Source organism: Rhineura floridana, chromosome 20, assembly GCF_030035675.1.
Source record: "Rhineura floridana isolate rRhiFlo1 chromosome 20, rRhiFlo1.hap2, whole genome shotgun sequence".
Taxonomy (NCBI): domain Eukaryota; kingdom Metazoa; phylum Chordata; class Lepidosauria; order Squamata; family Rhineuridae; genus Rhineura; species Rhineura floridana.
In genome coordinates, this window is record NC_084499.1 from 8,925,634 (window position 1) to 8,953,386 (window position 27,753).

The 27,753-nt window shown below is 42.0% G+C and overlaps 1 protein-coding gene across 1 annotated transcript in view; it reads left to right on the forward strand.

Moving 5' to 3' along the window:
• Window positions 1-27,753, forward strand: part of BRINP1 (BMP/retinoic acid inducible neural specific 1) — a 140,245-nt gene that overhangs the window by 29,369 nt on the left and 83,123 nt on the right. The window contains exon 2 of the mRNA XM_061603771.1: window positions 5,694-5,961. Within this exon, the coding sequence (XP_061459755.1) occupies window positions 5,744-5,961 (218 nt within the window). The 5' untranslated portion in view covers window positions 5,694-5,743. The remainder of the gene's footprint in view (window positions 1-5,693; window positions 5,962-27,753) is intronic.

Here is a 27,753-nt window from a genome sequence, read left to right on the forward strand (position 1 = left end):
CTCAGTGCCAGCTCTTCAGATGGTTCACTGATCAGTTCTTTACCCTTCAGTGTGTTCTGCAACCCTGAAGGCAGGTTGTACAACTGTAGCAAAGCGAACTACCGAGTGCAATTGGTTAGCTTTATTTCCTCAGTGAAAACCACAAGAAGCTGGGACCGGTTTCTTTTTAAAAAAAAATGGTGGTCTTAATTGGAAACAAAATGTGGAACATGGAAACAAGAACATGAACTAATTGCATGCAAAATTCAAGTGAGAGGCAGCTGGTTTCATTATCAAGTTTTATTATCTCCAGTTCCGCCCAACTCTAGCAGGAACAGGTTATGTGAGGCTGGGAAAGTGAGAGAACATCTTTTTGAAGGGGAACAAACATCTGAGTCTGGTGTTAGAAGCCAAGGGCAGGTGTGGAATATGGAATGAGAACTTTTTAATGACCTGAAAGAAAAGGGGACAAAAGTTTAACTTGTGCACTTGATTGGGGTTTCAAGGATTAGTGCAGGGGTGGGACCCCTCGGCTCCGGGCCCAAATGAAGTCCTCCAAGTTTATCTATCTGGCCCTCAGGACTGTCCTTAGGCCATACCCCTCCTCAGCAGCACCCCCTCTCCCATCATCAACCCTGCTTTGCACCCTCCTTCAGTGCTTTTGCCTGGCTGGAGTGTGCCCTCAAACTCTGATAATGCCTCTTCCTTGTCTAGATGGAGAAGAATGTGTGAGTGGGTACAGACAACAGCCTAATGTACCAAGCTAAAATTTGCATTTGTCGCTCTGCTCATTTTTGCCTCTGGTGTCGTCCACCACTGGCATGTGGCTCCCAGAAGGGAATGTGGCCCTTGGGATGAAAAATGTCCCCCACCCCTCATTTAATAGTACAGAAATATAAGAAGACCCCTACTAGAACAGACAAGAGGCCCATTCAGTCCAACATCCTGTTTCCCACAATAGCCGGCCTCTTGCTGCTGCTATGGTTTTAGCTAGCTCCATCTACAGCAGATTCTTTCTCTACCAAGAGGTTAATAAAACAGCTATTTTTGATGGCTCTGAGCCTCATTCCCCTAAGCTACAGGCAAGGATGTAAGAAGGCAGCAATATCCATTCATCACAATCAGTGCTGTTTCCATTTCCCTGGAACTCAGTTTCCAGCAAATACTAAGTTCTTCGTCTTGCTGTCCGCTATTTAACGTGACTTATGAAACTTACGCAACTTACATAATTTACATTGATTTCAGTGTAAAGGAAATGTCAAAACAATGTAAAAAATATGTATCGTTTGTGGACTTTGACTGATTTCTGTTCTTGACCACAGATAAATTTGAACTACAGCAATTTCTTCTTCCTTTTCCATCAGAATTTTCTGTCATTCCATGGAATTCCACCTTCAAAAGTGTTATTCCATCTCTGATCAGTATCTCTCTAAACTGATGTTCTTGACGGCTCTCTATCTCACTCCCCTGTGTTGTTCTCCCACCTCTGTGTCCTGGCTCCCAACCCAAGACACAATAACAGAGGCTCTTAGTTGAAAATAAGCGAGAAAGCTTTGTTCAAGTGAGCAACAATACAGGCTTCAGCAGTAGCCACAGGATACAGGGAACTCAATACAAGAGTTCAAGAACTGGATCAGATGTTTAGGATTAGGCAGAAGCAACAAAGATGTCCTAATAAGACGCCATGCCCCCTCCAGACAAACATAGAAAGCTGGTATATACCCGTGAGTCACATAGTTCAGTATTTTTTTACACTGATGGCTCTCCAGAGTTTCAGGCAGCTGTGCTACTCAGCTAGCTATATGCTATCTTCAGGATGCCTTTAAAGACCAATTACTGGGGGAAAACAGTGGGAGAAGGCTAATGACCTCATGCCCTCCTTGTGGTAAAGCAACTACCACCCTGGACCATTAGCTAGCAGTTCCCCTAAGTAAGGCATGATGAGTAGCTATGTCAGCAACCTACTACAGGAGGGTTTGGATATAAAGCTAATCTATGGCTTAGTGTTACATTCTCAGGCTTGTGCACCCCTTCCTTTCCTCTCTTCTGGTACAGTTGCAAGGATATGAGAAGCATCTGCTTGCATTCAAAACTAAGAGATGTGTCATTGATCTGAACTGAGACAAATGTTGGTTAGCTTAAACCTTAGCTTGCCCAAACAAGCCAAGATCAAACCATGATGTCTGATCCTGGCTTGCTTGAATAAACCAGGATGGGGAACTTGTGGCACTCCAGATGTTATTTGACCAAACTCCCATCAGTCTCACCCAGCATGGCCAATAATCCAGGGACATCTGGAGGCCTATAGGTTCTCACTCCCTAGGATAAATCATTGTTAAACTAACCACACTTTCCACTTCAGACAAAACAACAAACTTCAGTTATTTTAAAATGGAAGCAAATGTTTTTGGTCTCCTTGTGGCTGGACAGGAGGTATACAAAGGAGGGGCCTGAGGCTTGTAAATGTAACACTAAACTATGGTTTAGAATTATGTCTGAATCAGATTTGTTTTCATTGTAAAACAAAAAGGTGGAGGAGATTACTTTCATACTGCTTTATTGTACCTTGACATTGCTTTGTGTAAAGGACTCTGCTGTGTAAAGGAATATATGTATGTATGTATTATGTAAGCAGACAATGATAAGGATCTACGTATCCTTAAACAATGCCCTTTTGAAACAGCCTAAATGGAAAAGCAGGGCAACTTCTGAAGCAACTACCAACAGCCTCCATCAAAAACATTTGACTGTGTAATCAACCGATCAGATTCAGGAAAGACTAAATTAAATGCTACCAAAGTCCTATGGCATCAACAGGGCCATAACGGCTCCAGAAATGATAATGCTGCATCAGTGGTTTTTGGTCTATAAAGCCCTATGCAGCTTGGGACTAGAATACCTAGAAGATAATATCTCCCCTTATATAACCAGTCAATCGCTGCATCACTTACCAGGCGATCTGTTCCACACAACAAACAAACTGGGTCTTTTAGTGTTGTGGCCCCTGCCCTTTGGAACCCTCTCCCATTACATATTAAAAAAGGTGTCACCTCTGTTATCTTTTCGGTACCTACTGAAGACCTTCTTCTTCCAACAAACCTTTTAAGTAGAGATCTTTTCCAGTCTGCATCTCTACTGGAATTGTCTTGAAGACATTTTTCAGATGTTTTATCACTTGTTTTTTTGCCACCTTGGGCTCCTTTTTGGAGGAAGGGTGGGATGATGATGATGATGATGATGATGATGATATAATATAGGGAGGTCTGGAGAGCCACATTTTCCCCCTGAGTTCCCATCTGCTACTGTTCGTTATCAGTCTCTCTGTCTCTTTTTATCTTTTTCTGTTGAATTTGGCTGGACCACACTGACTGACACTCACACGCTCACTCAAGGCCAAGCTAGACACAATGACAGCAATTTGAGAATTCCTCTCCAACACTTTTGTACTTCTGGGTGTGATTTTAGTGCATAATAAGAGGCCAGCATTCTGGAGAGTAACCTTCCAAGTCACACTCTGCACTGTAGTCCTTTTTATGGGTGGGGGGAAACTGTGCAGATGATACAGTCGATAAATCACAAGCTTAATTACTCAACTTATTTACCTAATCGCTTCTGACGATGCTTAATTGCATTTTGTTTCTTAATTGCCCAATGCAAGTCTCGCATAGTTAGCATGTTCACTCCTTTCAGAATGATTTGGAATTCTATGGTCACTTCAGCCATAAATCCTTGGACTTTTGACAGCTTTTATGCTTATAGGATGTCCTGTCAACTTTGGACATTACCATTTTGATGCTTCAAGTGGCAATCTTTTAAAGATGAATGCTTAAGTACACTTCTAACTGACTTCCATCTTCTCTGACAGAATTTAAATAGACCTTGCGGTGTTGCCTTAACATAACAACACAAAAATGTGTAATACGTGTTGGGAACTTAATATGTTTAGAGGGCTGTTTTTTCACCTATATCCCATCATAGGATGGCATTAAGTAAGTTCTACACATAGTAGGGAAGAATCTGACAATTTTGGCTTCCCCAGTTTCTCATTTTTCCAGTCTGAAATTCAGTTCCCCAGGTTTCTGCAGCACTTTGTGGATTTTTATAACAAAATATCCTCATGAAAAGTGTTCAGCATTTTAGTGTGAATTTCTCCTAATAAACACATTTTTATTTGCAATTTTGACTCACATTTATTAATTTTATTTGCAAATTTAACAAGGAAAGGAAAGAAAAAGAAAACAAAGAAAAATAATAAAATAAAAAAGCTGAAGACACACAAATAAAATAAAATTAAAGGCAAAATAATATATTAATACTAATTACAACAATAAACCACTATCAGTTTACATTATGGATACCGTTTGCACCAGTACATGCATCTTGAGTTAAGATTATAAATTAATATAAGCCCTCCAGATGTCCAAATAGGTATCCACTCAAAATTGATTTTTATGAAATATGTTCAAATGTAGCCAGGGCAGTGAGGTCTTCAGTCCATTGTGTAACAGATGGTGGTTATTTATCCTTCCAGGCTTGAAGTATGTCTCTTAGCAATCATAAGGGCTCACAAAGTCCACTTTTGTTGTCCTGCTGTTAACTCCCATATTACTAGAGTATAATTTAAAAGTGCATGAACATCTGCAAATATCAATGATTCCACCAGTACAAAATTATATGGATGACAACTCCAGACCAGCAAGAATATATCACTGGACAAGCCCACATCATATGCCAGAATGAGGCATTCTCAGCATTACACCTCCAACATCTCTCTGTATTGGACAGTGTCTTCTCGTACAAACACTGTGGAGTCCAATATACTTGAAATATTAACTTTTGTTGAATCAATCCCAATTTTAGGTCTAAGGAAACATTCTGTATAGATTCCAAAGCAATTTTCCATTGTTGAGGCAGTATAATATATTCTAATTCCCTATTCCAAACTTCTCTATTCAAGATCTTATAACTGTAACAACATACGCACTAGATGCTGAATTCAGCACTTGGAGGAGTGCAGTCTTGTTTTAAAAGTAAGTTCCTAGTCCTTAATATGTCAAGGGATCGGCTTCAGAACTGAGAAAGTGTAGCTATGGTCCCAGGCTATGGTCTGAAGGCACACGAGGCCAGCACCCTGCTGAAGCTAAGCAGGGTCGGGTCTGGTCAGTGCGTGGATGGGAGACTGCCTGGGAACCATATGTAAGCCGCCTTGGTTTCTATGATGAAAAGAAAGGTGGCGTATAAATGTAATAAATAAATAAATAATAGCAGCTTTCTAAGATGTTGCCATCATAACAGCACAAGCTCAGGAATCTAAATCCAGTACCACACACTCACACACCCTTCTGTATCCTCTATCCTGTCAAGCAAGAGGCATTATCAGCGTTCAAGGACACATTCCGGACAGGCAAAGACATATGAGTGCAAAGCTGGGCCAGTGAGGCTTGTGGCCTGCGGAGAGGAGATGTGGAGATCTGAAGGGCCACATTTGGCCCCTGGTCCCAAGGCTCCGACTGCTATTTTATGAGGAAAAGAACAGGCATGTGTATGTATGTGCAAATACTGCTGGATGTGTAGAAGTGGAAACTATAGGAATATATCCTGATGGCTTAAAAACAAACACTGAAACCATCCCTTCACCCCTGTTTTCTCTTTCCATTCTTCCTTACCCCACCTGTCCTTCTCCTCTCCCCCTTCTCTCTCCCTCCACCACACAGGACTCCACAGAATGGAGCAAGAATGAGAGGGAAAAGGCAGACAGAAAAGCATGAACTGGAGGCTTGCTGAGTTCCTCTACTTCCTCTTTATATGGGACCATATTACAGTACAGCTCTCCCACCAGGAACCTGCTGTGACCAACCAACATGTCTCCAAGGAATTTGATTGGCTTATTTCAGACAGGGGGCCTTTCCACCACTCACGGAGCTACTTATCCTTTGTGGAAAGACATCGTCAGGGATTTACAACCCGATATAAAATATACAGGTAGGTGTATTTTGTTCACATGCATTTTCCTTAATTTTAATAGCTGCTCCCCAATTTCTATCAAATGGCACAGGAATGATAGGCAGCTGTGAACTATAGGATGGGTGATACCTGGCTTGGTAGTAGCACATGCGAAAAGGAGCTCAGAATTGCTGTTGAAACATGAGCTGAACATGAGCCAGCAGGGCAACGCTGCTGCTGCTGCAAAAAAAGGCTAATGCAATCTTAAGCTGCATTGTTAAAACTGTGGCTTCCCAGTTGTGAGACGCAATAGTTCCGCTTTCTTCCCCATTACAAGACCTCTTCAAATTCTTTTTTTTTTTTTCAATAGTTTTTATTCAGATTTTCATAAAACATACAAGACGAAATCATGAAACATTCAAAGACAAAAAACAAAATCAAAAATAGTTAAACAAAAAAAAAAAAAAAGAAAAAAAAAACAAAAATAAAAAATAAAGAGTAAAATATTGACTTCCCATTTGTCAAAGATCAAATCAGTTATAAGTCTATAATATATAACAATCCTGTCTCTTAAGTCATATTATAAAATCACTTTCCTCCAGTAGTTATCTTACTTAATCATCAAATCTCATAAACATTACTTTATTCTTTCCACAAAAAGTCAAAGAGAGGTTTCAATTCTTTAAGAAATATATCTATCAATTTTTTTTCCAGATAAGCATATCGATTAATCCATCTCATTACTAATTATGATAATCTTATTGTCAAAACCATAGTCAAAATAAACATTTCAATTAATCCATCACATCAGAATCTGTTAGGTTCAGTAGTTTCAGTAGCCATTGTTCTATTATCCCTATTAGTTCCATTTTCCATCTTCCATCTTCAGTAGTCTTGTTAAGTCCAGTAATTTCAGTATCCAATCTTCCATTATCAGTATTCCATAATAATCTTGCTGTCAAAGCCATAGTCATATAGTAAGAGTCTGATGGGAATTACCTCTATCCCAAATATTTTCTTGCCATCCATTCTGAATAGGTTGCTGAAATACTGCTGTAAAATCATATCTCTGTTCTTTTTTTCAAAATACACTGGGTCATCTCTTGAAAGTTTTTCCATTGTCACATGGCTGCAGTTAATTCCATAGATTTTCTCTATATTGGGCTCCATCACATCAATCCAGTCCAGAAGATTATCCATGCCATTGATAACTTTATCTCTAGAATCTTCATTAATTTCTTCAGAGATAACATTGAGTTCCAAACAATAGATTTTATTTCTAAAGTCCATAGACTCCAAATCTTGTTCCTGTTCCACGTTTGTTCCAATCTCCGGGATCTCCTCTCTCACAGGGACCCCTGTTCCAGTCTCCAGGGTCTCCTCTCTCACAGGGACCCCTGTTCCAGTCTCCAGGGTCTCCTCTCTCACAAGGACCCCTATGTCTTTAATCTCCTGTGTCTCCAAACAATAGATTTTGTTTCTAAAGTCCATAGACTCCAAATCTTTTTCCTGTTCCACGTTTGTTCCAATCTCCGGGGTCTCCTCTCTCACAGGGACCCCTTCCAGGGTCACCTCTCTCACAGGGACCCCTATATCTTTAATCTCCTGCTTCATTTTACTCAATTCAATTTTCAGCTCCTTACAACCCTGTCGCAGGTTTTGTTTCGTTATCTCAATCTCATCCATTATTTTCTGAAACATAGTTATTTCCAGATTCTCAGCCACTTTCTTAATTGCCATTTTAAAAAAAAAATATAGGAAAACCACTTCTTATTTCAGCAACAATTGGGTTAATACTCCAAACTTGGTGACATCACAGTATAAACAGAGCAGACAGCCTTATCTCTCCATGCTTAAGTAAACAAAATGCAGTTCCCAGGATCGAAACAATTAATGGCGGTCGTCAGGAAACAGATTCGTCAAAATAAAATAGACCAAAAAGAGAGTAGTCTCAGACAATATAATATTCTTCAAAATAAAAATCTGGAATAGAAATCCCTCTTCTGTGTATATCTTTAGAATGCAAATCCAGGACAGCTTTTTGCAACAAAAACAGAGATAAGCTATTAATTAGTGAGTAGCAGAGAGAAGTTATGGCTCCCCAGTGAGATGTCAAAAACCGATCAATCTGGCAAATCTCTTTTAAACAGCAACAATTTAAGTCAAGTAAAAGAAAAATATAGAAAGAAGGGTGCTTGCCTGTTAGTGCGTTCTCTCTTAGAAGATAAGATGAACGTTCGCTTTATCAGATAGAGCTTGTTGTTGAAAATCCGTCCCACCTTCGTCGGCTGGACCTCGTCCCATAAATTAATGAGATCTGGTCGTCCCAACAAAAATAGGCTTTGAGGTTAATCTCTTCGTTTCTCCCTACCCGGGAGAAGTTTAATCAGTCAAAAAAAAAAAAAACTGACTGATATATCTGAATAAGCTTCTTTTGAGGCAGGAGCCCGTCTCAAAAGCAGGCACAGGCTAAGTCACCCTTCCCGGAAGTCAAGACCTCTTCAAATTCTTGAAGTACTGTCCCATAAGTCTTGTTCACACATTTTATTGAACACAGGTGCAACCTGTCTCTACACATGTACAAGTGTTTGTGTGAAAAAGTGTACACTTGTTGATTTGTACGGCTCAACTGTTGTGCACACAGCTTCACACTGTATACTTGTTGGAGGACAGCCTTACAAGTGTACGGCTCAACTATTGGTTTCTACGGGTACTTGTGGAATGTAAGGTCTCAACGCTCCTAGGTGGCAGGACTAGAGCAAATGTGCTTTAATTACAAGAGGATGGACGTCAGTTGACCATTTGTAGAAACCTCTTGGTAGGAGGAGCAGGTGGATAATGGAACCAAGTACTGAGCTGGGGTTGTGGGATCACCCTCATTGGAGGTCTTCAAGCAGAGGCTGTTTGTGAGGTCCTCCTTGTTGTCTCTTCGGCAACAAAAGTGTTGCCAGAGTGCTGCACCACCTAAATGGTTGTAATCAAGTAAGTCCTTAGGGAAAGGGACTCAGAAGTAGCTCCATGGTACAGTATCTGCTTTGCATGCAGAAGGTCCCTGGTTCAATCCCCAGCAGCTCCAGGTAGGGCTGGGAGAGAACCCTATATGGAGCCCCAGAGAGCTGCTACCAGTCAGCATGGACAATACGGAGCTAGATGGACCAATGGTCTGATTTAGTATAAGGCAGCTTCCTATGTCCTACTCAGAGTAAAAAAGGTAAAGGTGTCCCCTCACTTGTAGTGCGAGTCGTTTCCGACTCTTAGGGTGACGTCTTGCGACATTTACTAGGCAGACTGTATATATGGGGTGGGATTGCCAGTTCCTTCCCTGGCCTTTCTTTACCCCCCAGTGTATGCCGGGTACTCATTTTACCGACCACGGATGGATGGAAGACTGAGTGGACCTCGACCCCTTTTACCAGAGATTCGACTTCCTCCTTCCATTGGAATCGAACTCCGGCCGTGAGCAGAGCTTTCGGCTGCGTTACCGCTGCTTACCACTCTGTGCCACGCAGGATCCTCCTACTCAGAGTAGACCCACTGAAATTAACAAACCTAAATTAGCCCAAACGTTTGAAGAGCCTCTCGAGAAAGGTTTGTCTCTTTCCCCCTCCCCTCAACAAACATAGCTTCATTTTATGCAGGCTCTTTCTTGAGTGGCCTTTTATTTATTTTTCACCTTCTGGTTTTAGTCTGTTCTTGCTGATTTGGTTTTGCATGAAACTCTTTTATGGTTATGTTTTATGATGCCTTTTTCTTTTTTTACTCCTGATTGTTTAGTTTTATTGTCAGGGCTGTTTTTTATTTGTGTTGCAATACAAATTGGAAGCCACCTCGAACTTGGCCAAGAAAAAGTGACCAAATAAATCAACCAACTAACTAAATAAATAACCAACAGACCCTTGGGTAATAGTCCTGTGGTTTGGGAGATGTTAATAGGACAAAATGACTCAACCTCTGTGTATTGTCTTAATGATGTTATATTTTATGGAGAGCTCTGGGCCTTGAGGCTTGTATCAGACACAGAGAGTGGAACTGGATTGTCTTCAGAAGGCCTGGGAGTTCATAGGAGTTGGGGTTAGTTTCATGCAACTTTTGGAGTTGTGAAATATCTGTTATGCCAGGGCTGTGGAGTCTGAATAATGAGGCATTTCCTAGCAATGAAGCTTTTGATAGGAATCTGACTCTCTATAAAAGGATAGTGAATTTGTTAAGAAGGGTTCACATATAGTTATAAATACGTGTGGACCCCCCCACACACACACACACACATGTGCTGGGATTTGAGGCAGGGAAGTGTCAAGTCAGTTGTGCCAATTGATCCAAAGTTATAATTGCAATTGCCAAAGTTCTGTTATGAACAGCTGCAGCACCCAGGGCCAATGGCTAGGGATGATGGAAACATCAGGAGGGCCAAAGGTTCTCCACACCTGCTTTATGAATAAGTTAATAAAAATAGTGATCTTTTTGATCTTTTTACCCATAATACTTGGCCCCCATCTTCATTCTAGGGGGTGGTGGCAATGAATCGTATGGATACAGCAGTGAAGGCTGGTCCACCAGGGCTACGGAGGCACAGCCCTCCCAAGGAGAATATGATTTTTAATCCCTCCATCTCAAAGCCACACACTCCTGTTCTACATATATTTTATACCTGTATGAACCTCCGGAAGCTTGGGGAGGCATTTCTATCAATCTCCTGTTCTCTAGCCAGTCAGGTATCTGCACCGCTCAGTCAATCCAAAATGAAAGGCATAGCTATGGTAAAGAAAAGCCATGTGACTTGGCGGAACTTCCTGTATTCCAGCTGCTGTCGGAAAGACTTCCACTCTATCTGCAGTTAGGAGGGCTGTACAGCAACCTCAATAAAGAACTGCTGCCTTCAAGGGTTGCCTTGAAGTCCCTCCAAGCATGCTCAGAGCTATTTCCTTAAACTAGGCCCCAGGACTGTGTTTGTTTTCCCTAAAATAATAATAATAATAATTTAATTTGTGGGTCGCCTATCTGGCCAATGGCCACTCTAGGCGACGTACAATTTAACAACAACACATTACATCATAATAAAATACATCATAAAATACAATATAACAATAAAACAGTTCCAGTAATCAGCTGTTTGCTTATTTTCATTTTATTTTTTATAGTGTGTGTATTAGAATAATTAACTATGCAGAGAGAGAGAAAGGGGTTATTCAAAGGCATGATGGGATATGTATTTCTTTTTGGATCATGTGAGTCTGACAACTTGTTGATGATGGAAATGGTGCTTGCAGTTTGATTTAACCAGGTGTCATTTATCGTAAAAGTGCATTGATTGCTGTTGTCAGTTTGATGTGGGGGAGACTAAGTGCACACCAAAAGCTGTGATGATTGTAAGCTATATTCTTTACACAAAATATGGTTGCCAAATGAGGGCATTGAACTTGCCTAGGATTATCAATACCTTGGCACAGTCATTAACTAAAATGGAGACAATAGTCAAGAAATCAGAAGAAGGCTAGGACTGGCAAGGGCAGCTATGAGAGAAGTAGAAAAGGTCCTCAAATGCAAAGATGTATCACTGAACACTAATGTCAGGATCATTCAGACTATGGTATTCCCGATCTCTATGTATGGATGTGAAAGTTGGACAGTGAAAAAGGCAGATAAGAGAAAAATCAACTCATTTGAAATGTGGTGTTGGAGGAGCGCTTTGCGCATACCATGGACTGCGAAAAAGACAAATAATTGGGTGTCAGAACAAATTCAACCAGAACTGTCACTAGAAGCTAAAATGATGAAACTGAGGTTATCATACTTTGGACACATCATGAGAAGACATGATTCACTAGAAAAGACAATAATGCTGGGAAAAACAGAAGGGAGTAGAAAAAGAGGAAGGCCAAACAAGAGATGGATTGATTCCATAAAGGAAGCCACAGATCTGAACTGACAAGATCTGATCAGGGTGGTTCACAACAGATGCTATTGGAGGTTGCTGATTTATAGGGTTGCCATAAGTCGTAATCGACTTGAAGGCATTTAACAACAACAGCAAACTATATTATTTAGATAAAACTGGAACACATGTTAGTCATGAGAAAAACCCACCAGAAATCCTTCTCTTCAACTGCCTCAGGACCCAGTTGTGAATAAACTGAGTCTGCCTTTGGGGAAAGAGAAGAAAGTGTGGACGTCTGGGGCACACTGTTGAGTCCTGTTTGAGGCCTCTCTTAAACTGCAAGAATAGCTCTGCAAGGAAAAACATACATTTATTCCCCTATTATTCCACTTTAAACAGTAATGGCTTCCACCAAAAAAATCCTGGGAAGTGTAGTTTTTGAAGGGTGTTGAGAGTTGTTACGAGACCCCTCTTCTCCTCACACAACTACAAATCTCAGAGTGGTTTAATAATCAGTCCCTCTTCCCAGAGAACTCTGAGGATTGTAGCTCTGTGAGGGTCTCCTAATAACTCTCAGCACCCTTTCACAAACTATATTTCCCAGGATTCTTTGAGGAAAGCCATGCCTATTTAAAGTGGAATAATAGTATGGCGTGAATGTCACCTTTATTTATACATATTTTCCTTGCCTGGAGTGTGATATCATCTCTTTGGCATTTTAGTAAAAGAAATTGATTCCATGTATCATGTGGCTGACTGGCAAGAAAGTGTTTATATTTCAGGCTGAAGTTATTGTTGTAGAATCATCTTATTGAATACAGACAGAGATCCCACCTTGGGGAGGCAGGTGCCAACTAGCCATGGTTTACAGAAGAACTGAAACAATAGTTCAGCAGCACTTTAAAGGCTAGCTAATGTTTGTTGCATAAGCTTTTCATGGATTACCAAGAATGATGCATCTGGTGAAGCAGATTTCAGCCTAAGCCACAGCTTGTGCCATAAGAAACTTGGTAGTCTTGAAGGGGTTACTACTATTCTTTTACTTATTTTGCTAAAATTGCACTATGGCCTACTTTTCAGGGTGGTTGTGAGGATAAAAAAACTATAAAAACAATTTGGCAAACCTACAATTCTATTACAAAAAGTAGGATGGTGCAGAAGATGTTTCAGATGAGAACTAGTGTGCAGAGCCTGTATTATGTAGTATAGGAGTATGATTGCACTCTGCCCTCACACTCCACCCAGGCAAGCCTGCTACAGTAGACAGCTACAAATTGTTTGCTGAGGACCTACATGCAAAGTCTTGCATCTGTAGACCTGAATATCCTGTTTGTGTCCTAGATTTCTTCTTATTTGGTGTTTAGACTGTGCTTTTTCCATGATTCCAAACCTGCCAGCTCCTCCAGTTCAAAATTGGGAGCAGGCAGGCTGAAGACTTTTTATTTGATGCTTTGATTTGGATTCCTGCATTGAGCAGGGGGTTGGACTCGATGGCCTTGTAGGCCCCTTCCAACTCTACTATTCTATGATTTTGATTATTCCTTATTTATCCATGTTACATTTATATCCATTCTACCTTTCCTCAAGGTTCAAGGTGGCATTCATGGGTCTCCCTTTCCCCATGTTATCTTCACAAAAACCCTGTGAGATAGATTAGGGTGAGAGACAATGCTGACCCAAGATCACACAGTGAGTTTCATGGCTGATCTTAAACCTGGTCTCCCAGTTTCTAGTCCACTTGATATCCTTCCAGCTTATTCCATATTCTGGAAAAAGATGTAGATATGGAGCAGGAGAATAATCTTTTCCTATAGGCCTGGAAATTTATGGGGGCCCTTGTCTACAGTTGGGCGTGGCACTGTTAAGACTAACCAATTCAGGCTACAATCCTGTACATACTTATCAGGGAGCAATCCCCATGGAATTCAGTGGGGCTTTCTTCTGAGTAATTATACAGCCACGAGAGTGGCTGTATACTATAACCAGTATGGAATTTTCACATTCCGCCATGTTAAATTGAAAATACACCCCCGCTGCATTCTGCTGCTTCCCAGAAGTTCATTTCAAAACACAATCTTACAAAATTTATAACCCTGAACTCAGAAATGCTTGCTTAACAACCCCCTCTACGTTTTCATGATAATACACAAAATACTCAGAGAGAATAGAGAGTTCAATAGGTAAAGCAAGAGGAAAAAAATCCAGATCCCTGTCAGACTTTTTTCTGTCAATAAAATTATTTCTGTCAATAATTTGTTGAAATTCATTAAAAACCAGCCATGTTCACAGAGTACCTGTAATCCTATTACTGATCTTGCCCCATACTCTGACCTTCATCTTCTGCAGTTTAAAAGTTAAAAAAATGCATGGCTGATTTTTAATTAATTTAAGAAATTTAACATTGGAGTCTATGATAGCACAGACATGCTCTGTAAGAACCAACTATCAGTGTTTTAACAGCCAGACTAACAGCTGTTTGGCTTGGCTAATCAGGGGGCTACATCCATGCCAGACAGTTTTTCCACTTTAAACAGTCATGGTTTCCCCCAAAGAATCCTGGGAAGTGTAGTTTGTGAAGAGTGCTTTGTTGGACAGTACAATATCTCAGAGAGGAGGTCAGTCTCCTGCTCCCCTAGTGCATTTACTATAGCTGCCTAATCTCCCTGCTTTTTAAAGTTTGATAGAAATATCTGTTGGCTATATGTACATTTTTAAAATGCAAGGGAATTTTTGCGTATTAGTGAATATCGTTATTGTGGCATGAGTTCACATTAGAAATTGTGATAGCAGTGACCCCTTCTGGACCATGGTAAGATACTTAGGCTACTATCCAATACACACTTACCTGGGAGAAAGGCCCATTGAACCTAATGGAGCTTACTTCTGAGCAGACATGTGTTCGATTGCCCCTTTAGGTGCCAAGTATTTAAGTGTCCACTATTTCTTTGCAATGGAGGAGGATAGGGAGAAAACAGGAGGGGGCCACAAAGCTTACCTGCCCTGTGACAGCAGGGATCCTTTCTGAACCAAAGTAGGATACTTTTCAGTTTAGTGAAATGCAGGTTGTAAAACTGCTATGTTTAAAGGTCCACAGTATCTTTGCAGGGGAGGAAGATGGAGAGAAAACCAGAACAACTTGGCCAAGCCCCTGTGACTCCTTTTTTTATCATGCCCCCATGACTTCCTAGCAGCCCCAATAGGTGCAGTGGGCACCAACCACCACCGGGTCTTGGTTTGGAGAGTGGTTCCTAAATTGTCTGGAGTCATATCCACATCCATTTCAAGTAGCCTTGCCCCACTTTAACATTCATTGCGTTTCCCAAAGAATACTGGGAACTGTAGTATATTAATGGGAATTGTTAGGAGTCCCTCACAAAGCTGCAATTTCCGGCACCCTTAACAAACTACACTTCCCAGGATTCTTTGGGGAAAACTATGAACATTGGGATGGCTTAAGAGTGCTTTATATCCATGATGTGGATGTGACCAGACTCAACCCATCATTTTGGATCTTGGCTTTTAGGTGGCTATTTTAACTATTTTGTTTTATCCCCCTTTTATTTTTATAGTTTTTATTTCATTTATTTCATTATTCATAATAACACAACGTACATGTGTTGCTTGTTTTAGCACCCTGAATCCTATTAGGATTTAGAGGCAGGCAGCTCAATGCAATCCAGCAGCATAGTCTTATAAATAAGCTTGCAAAACTCACACACACCCAAAATAACAAGGTAGCTGTGTTGGTTCATACAAAAAAAAAAAAAAACCTCCTTATTAGGGAAAACCTTTTATTAGTCCAGCCAAATTATCACAAAATAGCATTCCAGCTTTTGAGTTCTTCAGTGAGGCATTGCGGCTAGAGCACTGGACTAGGACCTGGGAGTGCAGGGCTCAAATCTTCACTCGACCATGAAGTTCACTGGGTGACTTTGGGCCAGTCGCTATCTCTCAGCCTAATCTACCTCACAGGTTACTGTAAGGATAATACAGAGAGAAGGAGAGCACTGTATGCTGTCTTGAACTCTGTGAAGGATATAAACACAATAATTAAATAAAATAAAAATAAACTGTACATCAGGCAAATGGTAGAAGGGCAAACGGTGCCTGGGATGGTGTTCAACGCTAGTCCATTGCCATGAATAACTTAGGTTTATTCTCTAGGTAACTTTAGGTTAATTATTGCATACTTGAAGGGTTGCCACATAGAGGAGAGCCAGGATCTCTTCTCGATCATCCCAGAGTGCAGGATATGGAATAATGGGCTCAAGTTACAGGAAGCCAGATTTCCACTGGACATCAGGAAAAACTTCCTAACAATGGAACCAATTACTTAGGGAGGTGGTGGGCACTCCAACACTGGAGGCATTCAAGAGGCAGCTGGACAGACATCTGTTAGGTATGCTTTAACTTGGATTCTTGTATTGAGCAGGGGGTTGAACTCAATGGCCTTAGAGACCCCTTTCAACTCTACTATTCTACGTTTCATTTTAGTGTGTCTACTTTAAGAAGGACTTAGCTGAATACAACCCTTGATGCTAGAGTCATGTTGTCTGCTTCTGGTCAGCATGGAACAGTGGACAAGGCAGCAGATATGTAAAGGCAGTAGAGGCCTGTGTGGTGAAGCCAAGCCACAGAGTTGCCCTCCCATCACTACAGCTTACCTGGATGGGGTAGGTTGGCATTAAGGTCGAGATTCCTTGGGCACACCAGTGAAGCCAATCTGGCATTCCCGCTGGTGTGCCCACATAGCCCCAAACCCACCAACACCCCTCCGTAGCTCCATCCAGGTAGGCTGCAGTGATGCTGGCGTTTGGAGGGAAGTTCCACAGCTCTGCCTTGCCACATCGGTATAACCATACTGTACAAATGTGCCAGGCAGTTATCAAATAGCAGGACAGATTCCTGGAAGCAAGAAGCACAGAATGGCTGAGTGCGGCAAAAGTTACTACCCATTCCTGGCTTGCTAGTAGTCCAGAAGACCCTCCTTTTAGCATGCTAGGTTTTTTTCAACTGGATGGGAAGACAGAAACAGCTTTCTGGGCGGGGTGGAACCTGCTAGCCTCCTGGAATGTGGGTCACTGTTGCTTACAAAGAGGGAGAGAGGGAAAGGCAAAGAGAGTGGCACCGTTCACATGGACTGGCAGAGCCAATCCAGTGCTCCTCCTGGTGTGTTTCCACTGCATCAGCCTCTGTGATCTCTCTGCCCCTCTCAGTGAGCTGCTTCTGCTGGGGGCGAGGCAGAGCAATCTGGCCTCCCTCTGCTAGCCTGCTGCTGGCTAGAATGAAAACCTAAAAAAATTAATGGAGGGTGAGCGACTATAGAGGATTTTGTTCATGCTGCATTTAGAAGTGGACATAGTTGTTTTGTAGTGCACGTCTTGGTGCAGTGCTCAGATCAGAAAGTAAGGAGGTGAATTAGTCCATAGATCTACAAAGCATTCCTACACATGGGGTGACTACTGATGGCTTTGCAAAGCAATTGGAGCACTACCGTAAAATATATTTATATATTTATTTTGGCCTTCTTTTTTTACCATTTCAAGGTGCATGGAGCAGCCAGAAAGCAAGGTGTTTGTTGTGTGGGGTGAAAATGCTTGTGAAAATGCTCTAGGACATGACTGCACATTGTGACATGCTGACTGTTCCTGGTTATGTCCACTGTATGGACAAAAATAATGCATCAACAGAGTTGGGAAAAGGTTCAGAAAAGGGCAGCCAAAATAATCAAGGGTTTGGAGCAACTTCTCTGTGAGGACAGTTACAACATTTGGGGTTTTTTAGTTTAGAGAAAAAGGAAGAGGAGAAAAGATAGAGAGGTATAAATATATGCATGGGGTGGAGGAAGTGGATAGAGAAAAGTTTTTCTTCCTCTCTTATAATACTAAAGCCCAGGGACTTCCAATGAAACTGAATAATGGAAGATTCAGGAGAGACAAAGTGAAGTTCTTCATACAGTGCATAAACTGTGGAATTTGCTCCCACAAGTGGTACTGATGGCCACCAACTTAGATGGCTTGAAAAGAGGATTAGATAAATTCATGGAAGATAAGGCTACCAGTGACTACTATCCATGATGGCTATCTTCTGCTTCTGAATACCAGTTATTGGGAATTGCAGCTGAGAAGGTTGTTGTGCTCAGGTTCCGCTTGCAGGCTTCACATGGACGTCTGGTTGGCCACTGTGAGAACAGAGTGCAGGACTAGATGGGGCTTTGGCCGAATCCATCAGGCTTTTCTTCAGTTCTTCTACACGGGCACAGAAATCTTTGTCACCCTCCAGACAATTATCCAAAAAGGGCAAGTCCATTATCATGTCTCCTCTTAATCTTTTCTCTAGGTTAAACACACCCAGTTCTTTCAACCATTTCCCATAATAGTGGCAAGTGCTGGCTCCACATCAGTGGGGCAGTGGAATCTGCACTGAGTTTTAAGTCTGAACTTTCAAGGGGCTGTCCAAGGTGCTGAACAGCTCCTTGAAAGTTCAGACTAAACCTCAGAGCAGATTCCACTGCCCCACTGACATGGAGCCACCAGTCACCATTGCCTCATAGTACTCATAGTTTCCAGGCCTCTCCCCACCCTGGTTGCCCACCTCTGGACACACTCCAGTTTGTCAACATCCTTCTTACAATCTCACACCCAGAGCTGGACACAATCATCCAGACGGTGGAAGGTGTGGAATCTTAGTGCAATTGGTTGCAATTGGTTGCAACTCACTGCAATTGGTTGCATTGCAGAAGCAAAAATGAATATTCCCTTGCCAGTCACAGATAAAGAAGGTAATGAACATATCCATTCAGAGAGGAAATTGCAAAATACATTTTTATTAAAAATAAATATAAAATAATTACAGAATCTCAACAAGCGCAGAGACTACATAACTCTAAGTATAAATGAAACAAATATTTGCAGTCCCATCTGGGAAGATTATTTCCTGTTATAATTGGCTGACTAAATAACTGTTAGGGTTGGTTTAGTTATAATTATTTTTGTCTTTTTTCCCCTCTCCTTCATGGTTTAAAATTGCTTATTTCACAGTAAAAATGTGTCATTTCATGGCACATTGACCAAAAAGGGAGGGGGGAAGGAAGAAGAGAGAGAGACTTTTGTGGGTAAATAAAAGGCATTTATTAATATCAGAAAACAGTTCTGTAATATTAAGATGCATATTTTCCTGTATTTATGGTGGATGTTCATGCACTAAATTGACATGCTTTACAAGTAAACATGTAACTGAATAGTGGAGTAAAGAAATTTTGGGGGGAGTGAGGGGGAATGGATGCATGTCACAAGCGCTGCTGGATCAGAGCAAAGGATTACATTATTTATCATCATCATCATCATCATCATCATCTACAACTACATTTGTTAGATGCTTCATAAAATGAGTTCTCTAGGCATCGTACCAAATCAATTATAACAATAATATGATTGCCTTTAGTGTTATCAGCCAACCCTGTGAAATGCTCTTCCAATAGAGATTCAGCAGGTGCCGAATATTTAAAAGGTTGCTGAAAACCTTACTATGCCACCAGGCCTATGCAAACAATGAAAGAAAAGAAAAAAACCTTTTCTTTTAAAGTTAGCTGGTTGTACACCAATTTGAATTTTTTTAAAATGAAAGAGCAGTATGTAAGTGCATTTTAATAAATAAACAAAATAAAACAAACGTAAACAAAATGATTACGAATTCCAAGCTGGTGAAAATAAAGTACATAAAGACCAACCCAATGAACTACAATGCAAATCACAGTGCCTAAAACAACCAGGAAATACAGGATCAAAAACGACTGACCATTCCACAGGGACTACAATAGGAAGATTTTATAAAGGTTCAGGGGTATAAAAACTCTTAGCCTGCTGCTGACAGAATAGCAGTGTGGGCTCCAGGCTAGTTTCCCCAGGGAGAACATTCCCCAGGGGGCCACCACTGAAAAAGCCCTCTCGCTTATGGCCAACCTCTGTACTTCTGATTGATGGGACACATAAAGAAAAGTCTTCAGAGATGACCTTAATTAAGGCATGGGGAGGCATCTATGGGAAGATGTGGTCCATGAGGTCCCAAACTATGTAGCACTTTACAGGTCATAGGAACATAGGAAGCTGCTGTATATAGAGTCAGCCTATCGGTTTGTCTAGCTCAGTACTGTCAGCACTGATGGGCAGCAGCTCTCCAGGATTTCAGACAGGAGTCTCCTAGTCCTGTGTTCTGAAGTTTTTAAGGATTTTAAGGATTTTGTGGATTTTTAATATGTTTTGTATTTTTTAATTGATTGGGTTTTATGTATATTTTGTATTTTTATTTATTTAATTTATTTTTATTTAATTTAATTTATATACCGCCCTAAGCCTGAAGGCTCTCTGGGCAGTGTACATAAAATAAAAAAAATTTAACTTGTGTAATCTGCTGTGGGACCTGCACTCCAGGTGAGAAGCCAATAATAAAAATGAATTATTATTGTTATTATTGTTGTTGTTGTTGTTGTTGTTGTTATCATTGTTATCATTTATTATTATTATTATTATTATTATTATGCCGGAGACTGAAACTAGGAAGAACATAGCTTAATGGTACAGCATCTGCCTTACATGTGGAACGTCTCAGATTTTGTCCCCAGTGGCATGTCCAGGTAAGGCTGGGAGAGACTCCTCCCTAAAACCCTGGAGAGCCACCACCAGTCAGTGTAGACAATACTGAGCTAGATGGGCCAGTGATCTGATGCAATGTAAGGCAGCTTCCTATGATCTTTCTTCATTAAAAGCTGATGCTCTTCCACTGAGCTAGTCAAAGCCAGCACTTTGAATAGGGCCTACAAACAAATTGCAACATGGTGAAGACAAGAAAGGACTGGCATCATATGGTCTAACCTAGAATCCTGTATCCCAGATGCCTCAGGGAAGCCTACATCTAGAGCATAGCATCCCCTCTTGTCTGTGCCCAGCAACTAGCTATTAAATACCTCTGAACATTTAGCTATCATAGCTAAGAACTTATGAACGTAGGAAACTGCCTTTTACTGCGTCAGACAATTGCGTCATCTACCTCAGTATTGTCTACGCTGACCGGCAGTGGCTCTCCAGGGTTCCAGACTGGGTTCTGTCCCAGCCCTTCCTGAAGATGCCAGAAACTGAACTTCGGACTGTCGGCATGCAAAACAGATGCCAGCGATGGCCTTTCCCCAAACATCAGAAGAGCCCCGCTGGATCAGGTCAGAAGGCCAGCATCCTGTTTCCCACAGTGGCCAATCAGATTCTTCTTGGTAGCCCAGGTTCAGAGCTGCAAGTCCTCTCCACTTGGTCCCCATGGCAATTGGCATTCAGGGGGACATTACAACCCCAACCCAACATTGTAATCAGCTACATAACTGCAGGGATTTTTTAAAAAAATCTTTTGGTTTCAGTCCTTGTTGCTCTCATATGATGAATACAAATACAATGCACTCTGAAACCTCGAGAACACGAGAACCCCCCTTCAAATAATAACATTCATGTGTGTTACAATAAGTTATTGGATTCCTGGAGTTAATAGAAAAATGACATTTAGGGCACGGGTTCCCAAACTATTGTCCACGGACCTCTGGTAGTCCATCAGCTTCATTGGGGTGGTCCACAGCAGGTCTGTAAAAATGCAATTAAAAATCATCTAGCACAGCATGTTACAATTGCTACAGTAAGCAGAAGAATCATGAAGTGGTCCACCAAGTTTGGGAGCCACTGATTTAGAACCAAGAAATGGATTCCCCTGAAACGAAATGGTTGCATTGTATTCTTTTTCCTAAAAGGAGTTCCAGCTAGCTGTTCCTTCTAAGCAAGCCATTGCACTCTTCCCCTGCTCAGGAATAGCTGAGTACTGCCTCATTTGGTGAGCCACGTCATTGCAGCTTCCCAGTAAATAACCTTCCAGGCTGACTACACCAAGGCTGGCCATTGGCCCCTCTTGTGCTGAAGGGCCGTGGGAACTCCCTGCCTCAGACAAACTTTTCTTCTTTAATGGCCTTGCAATGCCATTAACATCCAAGAAGGAGGGGAAAGAGCTTATCTGAAGCATTAATATCTATCTGAATTCTGGTGTGCCTTTGCGTTTCTAATCTCGTTCCTTGATACTCCTGACTGGTTCTCCGATCCCATTGGCTCTTTAGTCTGTTTCACTCTAAAGTCCAATTCTTACATATACATGGACACCATTCCATTTTTCTTTTCCATGTGGTGTCCTGCGGCTAGTGAGCATGCTCAGTTCTCATTGGGATGTTGTTGTTTGGAGATTGTTTCCTACCTTAGTTTTTAGAAGAGATCTTAGGCCAGAAAGTTGGCCCTTTGAGAGTTGGCAGTTCTTCATTACAGGAAGCAAAGCCTAGGGGAGGTGGATTGGAGGCAAAGACTCAGTTCACCACCAGCCCTTATGGGAGCAGGTTTCTCAGTAGACAATCTTCCTGAATAGCCATCCTTGTTGGAAGGGCTGTAGCTCAGTGGTGGAATGCATGCTTTGTATATGACAGGTCCCAGGTTCAGTCCCCCAGAAATGACCCTCTTGGCTTCTATGGTTTGACCAGCATCTACTGGAGTGTTCATGAAAACATGTGGTTCCATGGTAACTCCAGCAAACAGCTTGGCTGATTAACAACAGGGCGAGAAGAGGATAATTTCCCAACATTCTAGCAGGGAGGATGGGCGCTGAAAAAAAGGGGGGGGATTGAAGAAGAGACCTGCTGGATCAGGCCAGTGGCCCATCTAGTCTAGCATCCTGTTCCCACAGTGGTCAACCAGATGGCTACAGGAAACCAGCAAGCAGAAACTGAGCACAATAGTGCTCTCTTGATTCCCAGCAACTGTCATTCAGAGGCACACTATCTCCGACAGTTGAGGCAGAACATAGCCATCATGGCTAGTAGCCATCAACAGTCAACATGAATTTGTATAATCCTCTTTTCAAGCCTCCCTAGTTGGTGGCCATCGCTACTTCTTGTGTGAGGAAATCCCATAGTTTAACTATGTGCTGTGTGAATAAGTGCTTTCTTTTGTTTGCTCTGAATCTCCGACATTCAGCTTAATTGGATGTTCATGAGTTCTAATATTCTGAAACAGGGAGAAAAAACATTCTTTATCCACTTTCTTCACTCCATGCATGCACTTTTATCACCTGCCCCCTTATTTGCCTTTTCTCTAAACTAAAAATCCCCATATGCTGTAACCTCTCTTCATAGCGGAGTTGCCCCACCCCCATGTTCATTTTACTTGCCCTTTTCTGAACATCTTCTAAAAGTGTGCCAGCATCCACTCCATTTGGACACCTGGCAGTATTAATGTAAGCTAAAGGGAGGGTGAACAGACAACCCACTCAACCCCCTGTAATTTTCTTAATGTCTGCCTCACCCACCCAAACTTTATTAAGACTTTTATTCACCTCTCCGCCTCTGCAAATGGTCAGATGAAATGCAGATCAAAATATTGGACCAACACTAGTTCTATATTTCTAAACTACCCCATTAGGATGGGGGAGGGTTTGAGGCAGGTGATAGTGGTATATAAACCTAGACTGTCACCCAGTTAAAGAAATATTGCTTGATTGTTTATTTCAATTATTTTATTTACTATTAAATTAATTTTGTGATGTTGTCCCATTCTCTATGTTCATTTAAGTATTATTGTAAGGCGCTGGAGGTGCATCTGCACAAAATGGCGGGTTGCACATACTTTATTTTTTTTCTCAGCAGAATCCATGGAAAATATCGCTGCTGTTGTCCATGATAGCTATGTGGAACTATCATGCATTTGGCAAGGTGACACAGGTGGAGAGTGCCAACAGGATTATACCAAAAATGAGGCCATTGAGAATAATAGGGGTCATAGAGCTATGCACTGGATCCAGATGAACCTCAGATCCCAAACTGAACTGGGCCAATTCAAGTCAACCCAAGATTTGGCTGGATCAGGTTGAGGCAGACCGGGATCACTCTGGGTGAGATCAGATCCATCCTGAGCAATCTGTGACTATCAAAAGGGGAGCAGTCTGGTGGAAAGGGGGAGAGAGAAGGAGGTGTGTGGAGCGGGACATGCACTGCCCTAATAGGGGCACTGGGGGAAATTCAAGGTTTGCAGAAGTGCAAAAAATCTGGGTGCTTGATACTTGGCTCCAAGGTCTTGCACACCTAGTGTGTGTCCTGCACTATTGGATTGGTGAGGTAGTGTGGGTGGCACTCAGTTCCTGGGGACCAGGGGGAGATACCTGTGATGGTCATGGCTCGTGTTGTATGTGCCCTATTTCAGTGAGAGCTGTTTCAGTGGATTTCTGCTTACCAGCCTCAGGTTTAGTGGACCCCCCAAGCTCCAGTATTAGTGTCAGAGCCAGGAACCAGATCCAGCTGTGCTAAAGGTGGCATGCAAGACATTGTCTTATTGCCCCAGTCATTGTTGAACTCCAGGGTCATGCCTAGGGATGTAAGAAGGCATCATTCTCTGTTCTGCCTGTATTCATTTAATGTAGCACTGTTTCTATTCCATTGCAGTTCATCTTCTGCTAATTACATAAATTACATTGTCATTCCATTATTCCACTTCATTTTTGTTGTTATGTGCCTTCAAGTTGATCACGACTTATGGTGACCCTATGAATCAGCGACCTCCAATAGCACCTGTCATGAACCACCCTGATCAGATCTTGTCAGTTCAGATCTGTGGCTTCCTTTATGGAATCAATCCATCTCTTGTTTGGCCTTCCTCTTTTTCTACTCCCTTCTGTTTTTCCCAGCATTATTGTCTTTTCTAGTGAATCATGTCTTCTCATGATGTGTCCAAAGTATGATAACCTCAGTTTCATCATTGTAGCTTCTAGTGACAGTTATGGTTTAATTTGTTCTAACACCCAATTATTTGTCTTTTTCGCAGTCCATGGTATGCGCAAAGCTCTCCTCCAACACCACATTTCAAATGAGTTGATTTTTCTCTTACCCGCTTTTTTCACTGTCCAACTTTCACATCCATACATAGAGATCGGGAATACCATAGTCTGAATGATCCTGACTTTAGTGTTCAGTGATACATCTTTGCATTTGACAACCTTTTCTAGTTTTCTCATAGCTGCCCTCCCCAATTCTAGCCTTCTTTTGATTTCTTGACTATTGTCTCCATGGTGAATGACTGTGCCAAGGTATTGATAATCATTTCAATGCAAAAGAAACACAATGCAAATTGGGTAGGGGATATAATCAATTATGTATTGTTTGCAGATTGTAAGCCACAGCAACAACCTTGAATGCCAATTGTATTTGCTGGATTGATTTCCATTCTGGACATGGGAGGAATAAGTGAACATCGGCAATTTGTGCTTCCATTTCTGTTTTTGTGAGAATTTTCTGACATCCCTAGTCATGACACACAATAAAATGAGAAAGCTGTCATTGCTCCAGCCCCGGAAACATCCAACAAAGAATCCTTCTGCGACAGGTGTTGGGAACCTTTGGCCCTCCAAATGTTTCTGAACTACAACTCCCATCAGGCCCAGCACGCATGGTCAATGGCAAAGAGTGGTAGGAGTGGTAGGTCAGAAACATCTGGAAGGTTAAAGGTTCCCCACAACTGTTCTACAATAACAGCCCCGAGGAGGAGATGGTTCCACTTCCTCATCCTTCTCTTTAAAATCTCTGGCACCAGAGTCTGCATATCATCTCATGAACCCTGAGGAGACAGCTCTGCCACTGGATTCTAATTACTGGACTGCAGACTCCTTGGAAGATCAGGGGAGTCTGGTAACTTTTTTCTGAAACAGTCGCCACAGTTTTAATCCCCACTGCCTAAAAAAATCCCACTGACTACAAAAACGGGTGCTGGCTCTTTAATTGGGCAGATGCAGCCTCCAAGTGTGGGAAAAGACCATCACTCAGTGGAAGAGCATCTGCCTTTCATGCAGAAGGCCCCAGGTCCAATCTCCAGTATGGCTAGGTAAAGCTGGGAGATAATCCTGTTTAAAATCCTAGAGAGCCACTGCCAGTCAGTGTAGACAATATTGAGCAAGATTGGCCAATGGTCTGACTCTATATAAGGCAGCTTCCTATGTCCCTTTGGCCCTCCAGCTGTTGCTGAACTACAACTCCTATCCTCCTTAGTCATTAGTCATGCTTGCTAGGGCTGATGGCCTTCAGCAAGATCTGAAATGCCAAACGTTTCCCACTCCTGCCCTAGGCCAGAGTATACAGTTCTGTCAGTTGCTCCATGACACTGCTGAGACAAATTATATTTAATGCAGGGCTGCTAACTCTAGTACTGAACCAATGACCTGGTCTTTGTCCAAGGTCCTGAAATCTCTTTGCCTTTTGTTCCCCTCTTTTCCAGAAAAATGTAAATGTACTGCCTTCAAGTCGATTCCAACTTATGGTGACCCTATGAATAGGGTTTTCATGAGGCTGAGAGGTAGTGACTGGCCCAAGGTGACCCAGTGAGCTTCTTGGCTGTGTGGGGATTCAAACCCTGGTCTCCCAGATCTTTGTCAAACACCTTAACCACTACACCACACTGGCAACCCTGCTGTTTTTCCTCTTGTCTCAGCCATCGTCTTTCCTTGGTGGTGTTCTCCTCCATGCATCAGGGCAGAAGACTATTTAACCACAGTTTCTGAATTGGGAAATTTTGGTTACCAGCTCTGGAACAAGGCAGGATCTTTGACCAGCTTCAAGCCATGGCTTAGTATCCTAGCTGGTTCTGAAGCTGGTAACCATACTTTCCTTGTTCAGATGAAATGGGAAACAATGATTAATTAAAGGCTCGTGGTTTCAGTGTGCATGCTGAAAAGGGAACAGCGAAGGGGCTGCACTCATGGGCAAAATACTTTTTCATAAGCCAAGATACATTTGCCCAAACACCACTATTCCCTCACTTGTATGATACATTTTCTCAGTTGTAAAGTAGGGCCCCGCTTTACAGCGCTTCGCTTCACAGCGCTTCACTAATACAGCGGTCTCAATTAGACGCAATTAGACTAGACTAGACTCCATGGCACAGAGTGGTAAGCGGCGGTAACGCAGCCGAAGCTCTGCTCACGGCCGGAGTTCGATTCCAATGGAAGGAGGAAGTCGAATCTCCGGTAAAAGGGGTCGAGGTCCACTCAGCCTTCCATCCATCCGTGGTCGGTAAAATGAGTACCCGGCATATGCTGGGGGGTAAAGAAAGGCCGGGGACGGAACTGGCAATCCCACCCCATATATATGGTCTGCCTAGTAAACATCACAAGACATCACCCTAAGAGTCGGAAACGACTTGCACTACAAGTGTGGGGACACCTTTCCCATTTTTAGACTAAAGCCCCACTCATACAGCGCTTGTTCCGCTTTTATGGCAGTTTTCGGGTATTGCGCGCCATTCTATTCAATGAGTTCCACTTTACAGCGGTTTTTGCTTTACAGCGGGGGTCCAGAAGGTAACCCGCCATATGAGTGGGGCCCTACTGCACTTCATTTCTAATCAATTTAAACTCATTGGTTGTGCTGCTTTCTATTTTATTTCCTATTTTGTGAGGCTCTCTCCTTTCCTTTAAGTTGTTCTCAGTAGGTTTGAAACGAAGCCGCCTCTCTCACCCCACCCCCAGCGGCTTCATCCAGTCACTAATTGCTGTACCTTGTTTAGTGGTGATTTTCCTGGAGTGTTTTGTTGTGAGGGAACATGGACACAGCGCATTAGAATTGTGTCATTTACACTGGAAACCCTCAGAGATAAAATGCCGTTGTTGGCATTACGTGACTAACATAAAGCACAAGCCACAGGCTTTGCTAGAGTGAGGAGGCTGATTTTGCAGAGCAGGTGGGGAAAACCAAGTACTTTTCTTTCTAATTGGCAATTGTGTCTAAACTGGATTTGCAGGTAACTTTTTCAAACTTGGCATGCTTTTGAAACCCTTCTCACTTGGATTACTTGGAGTTGCTCTAAAGGTGCAACTGAACCACGGGGATAGATAGCTCGATCTAGTGC